Source organism: Scylla paramamosain, chromosome 17 (assembly GCF_035594125.1).
Source record: "Scylla paramamosain isolate STU-SP2022 chromosome 17, ASM3559412v1, whole genome shotgun sequence".
NCBI lineage: Eukaryota > Metazoa > Arthropoda > Malacostraca > Decapoda > Portunidae > Scylla > Scylla paramamosain.
This window is the reverse complement of record NC_087167.1, coordinates 18,515,001-18,525,000: the sequence shown is the minus strand read 5'-3', so window position 1 is coordinate 18,525,000 and position 10,000 is coordinate 18,515,001. Positions and strand designations below refer to the sequence as shown.

The following is a 10,000-nucleotide window of genomic DNA, read 5'->3' as shown; positions in this document are numbered from 1 at the left end:
GCATGGTGGATGAACAGAATAGACTCGGTAACCAGGTTGTTAGTGGTGAGTCAAGAGGGAGGTTTGAAAGATTAGACATTCCTCACTCTTTTTCTCGACCTAAACCTTCCAAACCTCGGTTTAACACAGCCTGTTCTCGTTCTATACATAATAGAGAGGTGGCCCACAAAAGGTACTTAAGCCTTCCATCACCAGAATCTCACGCGCTTTATATTTCTGCCCGTAACCATGCCAAGTCTGTTCTCCAACTAGCCAAAAACTCTTTCATTCACTCCTTCACTCCTTCGCTCAAACCTTTGCTAAAAACTCTGCCTTAGAATTCAAGGCTTGTTTCTCCCTCTCCTCCACCCTCTAACTACGTCATGCTACATGTTAAAATTCTCCGTAATGATGTTTTCCATGCCCTCGCTGGCCTTAACCCTCGGAAGGCTTATGGACCTGATGGGGTCCCTCCTATTGTTCTCCGAAACTGTGCCTCCGTGCTTGCACCTTGCCTAGTCAAACTCTTTCAGCTCTGTCTGTCAACATCTACCTTTCCTTCTTGCTGGAAGTTTGCCTACATTCAACCTGTTCCTAAATAGAGTGACCGTTCTAATTCCTCAGACTACCGTCCTATTGCTTTAATTTCCTGCCCATCTAAAGTTTTTGAATCTATCCTCAACAGAATGATTCTTAAACATCTATCACTTCACAACCTTCTATCTCATCGCCAGTAAGGGTTCCGTCAAGGCCGCTCTACTGGTGATTTTCTGGCTTTCCTTATTGACTCTTTTAGAGATTTTAATGAAACTTTTGCTGTTGCCTTGGGCATATCAAAAGCTTTTGATAGAGTCTGGCACAAAGCTTTGATTTCCAAACTACCCTCCTATGTGTTCTATCCTTCTCTTTGTAACTTCATCTCAAGTTTCCTTTCTGACCGTTCTATTGCTGCTGTGGTAGACGGTCACTGTTCTTCTAAATCTATTAGCAGTGGTGTTCCTCAGGGTTATCCTGTCACCCACTCTCTTCTTAATATTCATCAATGACCTTCTAAACCAAACTTCTTGTCCTATCCACTTCTACGCTGATGATACCACCTTGCACTTCTCCACGTCTTTTCATAGACGTCCAACCCTTCAGGAAGTAAACATTTCACGCAGGGAAGCCACAGAACGTCTAACTTCTGATCTCTCTTAAATTTCTGATTTGGGCAGAGCAAACTTGGTATTGTTCAGCGCCTCAAAAACTCTTTTCTTCCATCTATCAACTCGACACAACCTTCCAGACAACTATCCCTTCTTCAATGACACTCAACTGTCTTCCTCTTCTACACTGAACATCCTCGGTCTGTCCTTTACTTATTATCTAAACTGGAAACTTTACATCTTATCTGAGCTAAAATAGCTTCTATGAAGTAAGGCCTTCTGAGACATCTCCACCAGTTTTTTTACCCCCCCCAAGCTGCTAACTCTGTACAAGGGCCTTATCCGTCCATGTATGGAGTATGCTTCACATGTCTGGGGGTTCCACTCATACCACTCTTCTAGACAGGGTGGAATCAAAAGCTTTTCGTCTCATCAACTCATCTCCTATAACTGACTGTCTTCAGCCTCTCTCTCATTGCCGTAATGTTGCATCTCTAGCTATGTTCTACCGCTATTTTCATGCTAACTGCTCTTCTGATCTTGCTAACTGCATGCCTCCCCTTCTCCCGCGGCCTCGCTGCACAAGACATTCTTCTTTCTCTCACCTCTATTCTGTCCATCTCTGTAATACGAGAGTTAACCAGTATTCTCAATCATTCATCCCTTTCTCTGGTAAACTCTGGAACTCACTGCCTGCTTCTTTATTTCCACCTTCTTATGACTTGAATTCCTTCAAGAGGGAGCTTTCAAGACACTTATCCTTCAATTTTTGACTACCCCTTTGGACCCTTTTATGGGACTGGCATCTCTGTGAACTTTTTTATTTATTGGATTTTTGTTGCCCTTGGTCAGTGTCCTACATAAAAAAGTTCACCCGCACCTAATCCCATACCACGGCTACGAACAGCACTGGACATTACCTTATATACGTGTAATTCAAGCTTAACCTACCTACAAATCATATCACATACGTAAGCAAGTCCTGATCACTCACGCCCAATTCACATACACCCCTCGCTCCCCCTCCCCTCCCACACTCACACACACACACACACACACACACACACACACACACACACACACACACACACATACAACTAAACACTTGCCCGTACCTTGTGTCCATGCGCCTCGCGGTGGGCCAGCACGGTGCAGTCGCGGCAGAGTGGCATCCTGCACGTATCACACCAGAAGTTGATGCGGGCGGCGTGGGCGGGGCAGGTGTCCCGGGCGGGGGTGGAGGTGCCGGCCTCGTGCAGGTTGAGAGAGGACATGTTGAGGAGGATGGTGCACAGCTGCGTGTTGTCCGGCAGGCTGTCCGCGGACTTCACCTCGGTCACGCAGGCACAAGTCGGGCACTTCACCTGTAGAAGTGTAGGCTTGGTGAGCAAAGATGGTAAAGAGGAAGAGGAAGAGGCGAAGGAGGAGGAAGTAAAAGTGTTGGTGTGGTGAAAGGTATGAAGTTCAAGAGGAAAACGAAGATGGAGTGGGAAAAAAATAAAAGTAGTTCAGAGGAAAAAGAGGAGGTCATTTAAATTGTACAAGTGAAGGTTTGGTGAGCGTGCAGTGAGTTAGAGGAAGAAGTGTTGTAGGTATGGTGAAAGGAGGAGTGAGTTGAGAAGAGGAGGACATAGAGTGATTGAGTTTGGCGAGCAGAGGAAAAACATTAGAAACATTTGAAACATTTTATCATACTTGCTTTTGTGAGTTAAGTGAGTTAAGAGGAAGAAGTGTTGTAGGTTTGGTGAGAGGAGTGTGAGTAAAGAAGAAGAGGAAGAGGAGACATAGAAGTGTAGGTTTGGTGAGCGGGGAATGGGTGAGTTAAGGGGGAAGAGATGGAGTGTAGGTGTGGAAAAAAGAGTGAGTTAAGAGGAGGAGGAGTATAAGGTGTATGAATGAAAAATATAAAAACTACGACGACAAGAATGTAGAATAATGAAGATATATAACGAAAAGAAGAAGGATGAGTACGAGCAAGAAAAAGGAGGAGGAGGAAGAGGAGGAAGAGGAGGAGGAGGAGGAGGAGGAGGAGGAGGAGGAGGAGGAGGAGGAGGAGGAGGAGGAGGAGGAGGAGGAACACAAAGGAACACAAAGGAAGAACAAACAACAGCAAACCTGCTGGCCCTTACGAGGTTGTCTGTGGTACACCACCTAATCTACAAGTGAAATATGCAGGATAGCAAAGCCGAAGGCTCCTGCCCACTCACCATTTCTCACCTTTCCTACCAGCCGAAGTTGGTAGGAAAGGAAGAAAACCATGGAAACACCATGAAAAAACAGCAAGGAATTTCGACAGGAACGAGATGAGAACTATCATTACAGCTGCTAGCACTACCAGGGCACGGAGAAGCTTGAATGGATTTTACTACGACAATGGATAATAACTTAGATGTTCGCTGGAGGCTAAGTACTTGTCTAACCTGTTTTTAAAAGCGGTAACTGTTGCACTATCAACGACACTGGAAGGTAGAGAATTTCAAACATTGGCGACCCGACTGAAAAAGAAGTATTTGGCCTCATTCGATGAGATTTTTTAACTTTTACATCTTCTTCTTATGTTTGATCAATCGACTATAAAGTAATGTTCTGCATTAACGTTATCAAATCCCTTGAGTATTTTGAACACTTCTCGCATCCTCCGTTTCGATAGGCTGAATAGATTTAGTTCTTTAAGCCTCCCTTCATAGGGTAGATTCCTCATCCTAGGTATCATTTTAATTACTTTACGTTGAACCCTTTCTAACTTATTAATATCTTTTCTGTAGTAAGGGGACCAAAACTGCACGCAGTACTGGAGATCGGGCCAAACAAGAGAATTATAAAGTTTTAATATTACTTTTTCTGACTTATTATCAAACATTCGTCCGATGAAGCTAACCAGTTTATTAGCGTTTTTAACTACTCCGGAACAATACTGGCTAGGCTTTAAATTGCTTGATACTATGATTCCAAGGTCCTTTTCTCTGCTCACTGGAGAAAGCTGTTGGCCATTCATTGAATACTAAACATGGTTGTTGTGGGTCCTGATGTCTAATACTTTACATTTATTAACGTCAAATTTCATTTGCCATCCATCAGCCCAACAGACTAAATTTTCTAGATCTGATTGCAAGATTTCTCTTTTAAGTGTTGTTGTTACTTTACTGGCAATTTTTATATCATCGAGAAATTTGGAAATTTTGCAAGTGAGCTCATTATCGATGTCATTAACATAAATTAAGAACAGAACATGACAAAGATCCGATCCCTGTGGCATGCCACTTTTTTACATCAAGCCAAGTAGACGATATGCCGTTTAGAACCACTCTATGCTGACGCTCAGAAAGCCGGTCCTCGAGCCATTTATGAATGATGCCAGAAATACCATGCGCCACTACTTTGTTCAACAGTTGTTTGTGGGGAACTTTATCCAAAGCTTTCTGAAAATCTAAACAAATAACATCTACTGATCTGCTTTTCATCGTAGGAATTGAAAACATAATGAAAGAAGTCAAGTAAATTTGTCAAACAAGAACGTTTGTTGTTGTTGTGAATTATTAATTACATTATTATCTTCGGAGAACTTGACCATATTACCGCAAATTATGGTTTCCGTTAATTTACATACAACTGATGTCAGGTTGATAGGTCCATAATTTTCTGGTTGTGATTTATCCCCCCTTTTTTTTTTTTTTAAATCGGTGTTACGTTAGCTTGTCTCCAGTCCGAAGGAACTTTGCCAACTAATAAAGATTTGTTAAGTAAGGTACACAGTGGCCTACTAATTTGATGTTTGACTTCCTTTAAAATTCTAGGGGAGATTTTGTCTGGCCTAGGAAATTTGTTTACTTTAATTTTATCAATAGCATGCAAAAACATCGCTTTCTACAATGACTGTACCATCTAAAATACTCTCAGTTCCTTCCTCCGGCGATTGCACTAATGAAAAGTCTTTGTTATATAGATGCGAAAAAGTTATTTAATATTGCGGCCATTTCTTTTTCGTTATTCGTGTGATTTCCATGTTCATTTACAAGTGGACCGATATTACAAGCTAGGGTCTTTTTATTATTTACGTAATTAAAAAATAATAATTTAAGATTAGATTTACAGGCCTCCGCTATATACTCATCAAGGTTTTTCTTACTAAATTTTATTAGTTTCTTGGTTTCACGGCGTATTCTGTCGACCTCTAATTTGTCAGATTCATTTCGGGCTGATATATATTTAATGTATGCTCGTTTTTTTAAGAGAGAGACTATTTTTATTTAATTATTCCACCATATATTTCTGATCGTCTGTTACGATACGGTACGCATACGTTTACAGCACTATTTAATATTGTGGTGAACACTTCCCATGACTTATCAGTATTTGTTCCAGATAAAATTTTACTCCAGTCAGCATTATTTAAAACTGATCTAAGTCTACTGAAATTTGCTTTCTTATAATCTAGTACTTTCTCCTTGCTAGGTTTTACCTTATCAAGATGAGAAAATCTTGATGTTGTAATTGACAATACGGTGATCACTAGAAATTAAAACTGGGCCGACATTCACTGCGCTGACCAGATCATCTGTCATCGAAAAGACAAGATTGAGGATATTATTTTCTTGGTCGGCTCGCTAACATGCTGATGCAAGTCACTCACTAACAAATTTGTATACAGGCCACGCCCTGTATGAGAGTTTAACTGCTTGCCTAATCTCATCACCGGCAGGTTAAAGTCACCTCGCAACGACAGCTTGTTTCAAAGATTAATTCAGATATTTCTTGGTCTACTACTATTGACGGTCCCGGCGGTCGATAAATTAATCCAACTATTACTTTACTAGACTGATCTTAATTTCAACAAAAACTGTGTCCACTTTGTTGATATTTTCTCTTTTTAGGGAAACTGGCTAAAGGCCACAGTGAATATACAAGATTACCCCTCCACCCGCTTTATTTACTCTTTCACAGCTGAATATTGTGTAACCAGGTAAACTGAACTCTGCAACAAAGTCTCTGTTTGATGTATCTAACCACGACCCTGTAACATCAATGATATGATAACAATTCGTCGCTGCAAGGGGTTCCAAGTCTTCAAATTTATTTCGTAGGGTACGCGCGTTAATATAACAAGCTGTTATGTAATTTGAGTCTCGAGTCGCTCTGTTTGAGTGATTACTCACGGTGGAGCGGTCTGAGTTGCTACTGTAGCGTTTTTTGACTTGATACGTGACAACTGGTCAGAGAACAGTCTCCCAAGGCGGGCTGCTCCTACGCCATTAAGGTGGACACCATGGGCAAGATAAAGATGCTGGTTGTAGTAGAATTCATTCCAGAGGTTCATATAGTCGACGTTTTCTTCTGAGAAAAGAGTCTTCAATCTACTGTTGATGCTGAACGCCTTGCCATAAAAAGAGTCCTCAGCACCAACCCGTGGGAGGATTCTTGAAATGATGGTGTTGCTTCTCCCAGTCTTATTCTTGAATTCTTTGATCAAGCGCAGGTACTTCTCGACTCTGGTGCCGTCACTGGTGCCAGCGTGAATAATGAAGAGAGCATTCCGGTCGACCTTGCTAATAACGCCTTCACATGCTTGGGTTATGTCATCCAGTTTGGCGCCTGGATAACAAAAAAACTGAAAAGTTGATGCAGTTTCAATCTTGGGGCAAAATAAAGAAAAGAAGCGCGGTCGAAATTACGTTAAGGTGTCACCATGAATTTAACTGGACAGAAAAAATTTTGCATGGAAGGTAAATACTGCTGTGCTGGATGCCTCCAACACTGGGAGTTCTCGCTCCCACAGGGTCTTGAAAGTGCGACAAAGACCAGTCGTTTGCCCTGAACCTTGGGCACGAGAGAAACTTTCACAACTAGGCGCTTTCCAGCTTTTGTCCTTACTGTTTTGACCTATAGAGTGGGGCCGGCGTAGTCGCTCAGAGCAAAGCGGGAAAAGGTGGAAAAGAACCAGCAGCTCATCCTCTCCTTCCGAGACTACTAACACAATTCTGCGATCCTTGCGAGGCCTGGCCAGTGGCACCTGTCACCAAGCGTTCTCCACCGACTTTAAAGAAAGCCAACCGCCCTTCCAGAGGGACCAGAAGCTGGTGTACCTGTGTACCACGCCAACTGATTCTCTTTCCTCTTCCTTCTTTTCTTCTTCCTCCTCCTCCTCCTCCTCCTCTTCTTCTTCCTCCATACCTCAATTTTTCACTCTGCTCCTCGTGTTTGAGAAAGAGAGAGAGAGAGAGAGAGAGAGAGAGAGAGAGAGAGAGAGAGAGAGAGAGAGAGAGAGAGAGAGAGAGAGAGAGAGAGAGAGAGAGAGAGAGAGAGAGAGAGAGAGAGAGAGAGAGAGAGAGAGAGAGAGAGAGAGAGAGAGAGAGAGAGAGAGAGAGAGAGAGAGATGGAAGGGAAGAGGGACGTAGATGATGAAATGTAGAAGAGAGGGAGGGAAGGAGGGAAGAAAGAAGGGGGAAGGAGGGAGGGAGGGAGGGAGGATGGAAGGTCTTTTCATCTCGGTCACAGAGGAAAAGGAGAGACATTTTACCTGTAATTGGAGAGAGAGAGAGAGAGAGAGAGAGAGAGAGAGAGAGAGAGAGAGAGAGAGAGAGAGAGAGAGAGAGAGAGAGAGAGAGAGAGAGAGAGAGAGAGAGAGAGTAAAAGGAAAGGGTCTTCTCCACGTTCGTTACAGTTGAGCTGTTTCACTTGTCGTAGTGAGAGAGAGAGAGAGAGAGAGAGAGAGAGAGAGAGAGAGAGAGAGAGAGAGAGAGAGAGAGAGAGTTAATGTCCGGTGGCTTGACTTTTTAGAACCAATAACATTGAGTCATGGCATCACGTTCTCTCTCTCTCTCTCTCTCTCTCTCTCTCTCTCTCTCTCTCTCTCTCTCTCTCTCTCTCTCTCTCTCTCTCTCTTTCCCTCACTTTTATTTATTGTCCTTTCCTCTTCTGCCTTCATATTTTTTTTTCCTTCCTTCTTTATCCCTCCCTTTCCCTCTCCCTCTCCTCTTCTCCTTCTCGCGCTCCCTTTCTTCGCTTATCAATTATTCTAGCTTTCTCTCTTCCTATTGGCCTCCCTTACCTTAGTTTTTCCCTTCCTCCCTTTTTTCCTCCTTAGCCATTGGTCCTTCCCTCATTCCTTCCTTCCTTCCTTCCTTCCTTCCTTCTTTCTTTCCCTCTCACTCACTCAATTAATCATTTGTCTCATCCTCAATTTTCTTTTCTCTCCCTTCCTTCTCTTTATATTCATTACTGCTTTCCTTTCCCTTTTCCTTTCTTGTTATCTGTCTTTCTTCGGCTTCTCCTTTCTTTACTGCTGAACATTCATTACTGATCTTTCTAACTTCCACTGTACTTCTGCTTATCCCTCTGTTTATTTACCTGTCTACCGCTCATCTATAGTAACTCAGTCACTTCCTGGAAAATTATTGTTTTCCTCTTCTCTTCTCTTTCCTTTCTGTCCACGCTCCTTTACAATCCCATCTGTCTATCTCTCCTGCTTCTTTTTATTGTTTCATTTATTTATTTATTTATTTTTTATATTCTCTACTGTCTATTCCACCTGCTTCATTGTATAATCTTTTTTATTTTTCTAATCATTGCTCTCCTCTTCTCTTTGCTTTCTGTTTGTGTCTTTACATCCTCATCTGTTTGCCCTATTTATTTATTTTTCTTTCTAGTCTTTTTATTTTCCTATCCATTTCTCTCTCCTTCTGTTTCCTGTCTTTCTGGTGTCCTTTATGGTCTTCTTTGTCCATCCCATCTACTTTTTACTGCCTAACCTTTTTCTTTTTTTTTATTTTCCTTGTCACTGATCTGTCCCTCTTTCACCCTCCTCTCTGCACTAGCTTACCTGTCTTTCTTTTTCTACCAGCAGTTTGTCCCTCTCTTTCCTGCCTCCCTGCATTTCTTTTTCCACCTGTCCCCACTTGTCCATCACATTCCCTATCTTTTTTTTTTCTAACTTTTTCACTTAATTTCTCTCCTTTCGTTTCCTTGCCCACTGCCTTACCTGTCTTCCTATCATACCTCTGCTCTGTTCCTCCCTTCCCTTCTTTCCCTCATTCTTTTTTTTTTTTTTTCGCATGTCCATCTCACTTCTGAACGTTTTAATTTTGTTTCTCTCCCTCCCTTTCCCTGTCTCTGCACTGCCTTACCTGTCCTTCTATGTATCACAACTGTGGCTTCTAACCTTTTACCCTCTATATCTCTATATCTGTGTTCCTTCCCTTTATATCCAACTTGCGACCACTTACTTTTTATGTAAGAGTGGCTCTGGCAAAGGGCAAAAAAAAGAAAAAAATGCAAAATAAAGGCCCTTTAAGGAGAGGAGTTGTTGAGGGCGAAGAGAGAGGTTTCTCGGAGACACCGCACTCCTGACACTCCCATCCCTACCATCCTACTTGACGGGCGGCCGCTGCCCTTGCTGACGTCCATCTCAGTACTGGGTGTGGAGTTGAACAGCACCTTGAGCTTTACTGGCCACGTCAGGACCGTCGCCAGGAGAGCCGCCGCGAAACTTAGTTGTATCAGGCGTGTCTCTCATCTCCTAGACTCTCAGGGAATCATCGCCTTATATGCAGCTCAATTCCGCTCTCTTATGGAATACGCTACTCTCACCCTGGTCGTGCTGCCCGCCTTCATACTTGGGCCTTCTTGACAAGGTCCAAAACAGAGTCCAACGCTTGATACGTCTGAAGGCCCCGCCAGACCAGCCACCTCCATCCATGCAACCCCTACAGCAGCGCCGAGGAGATGTTGCAGGATTGTACGTCTTGTACAAAACCCAATAGCAGTGTGCCCCACACCTGGCTGCACTACGCCAGCCGTGGGCACAACCTCACGGACACACCAATCGAGCTGCCATCACCAGGAACTTCCAACTTATCATCCCTTTTGCCTGGACAGAAACA

At 42.9% G+C, this 10,000-nt stretch overlaps 1 protein-coding gene across 3 annotated transcripts in view; it reads right to left on the bottom strand.

The window, feature by feature from the left end:
* LOC135108566 (RING finger protein 207-like) overlaps positions 1 to 10,000 on the bottom strand; it is a 114,185-nt gene that overhangs the window by 26,246 nt on the left and 77,939 nt on the right. For all 3 annotated transcript variants that reach the window (XM_064019700.1, XM_064019702.1, XM_064019701.1), the window contains one exon: positions 2,240 to 2,488. In XM_064019700.1, coding sequence (XP_063875770.1) covers positions 2,240 to 2,488 — 249 coding nt within the window. The remainder of the gene's footprint in view (positions 1 to 2,239; positions 2,489 to 10,000) is intronic.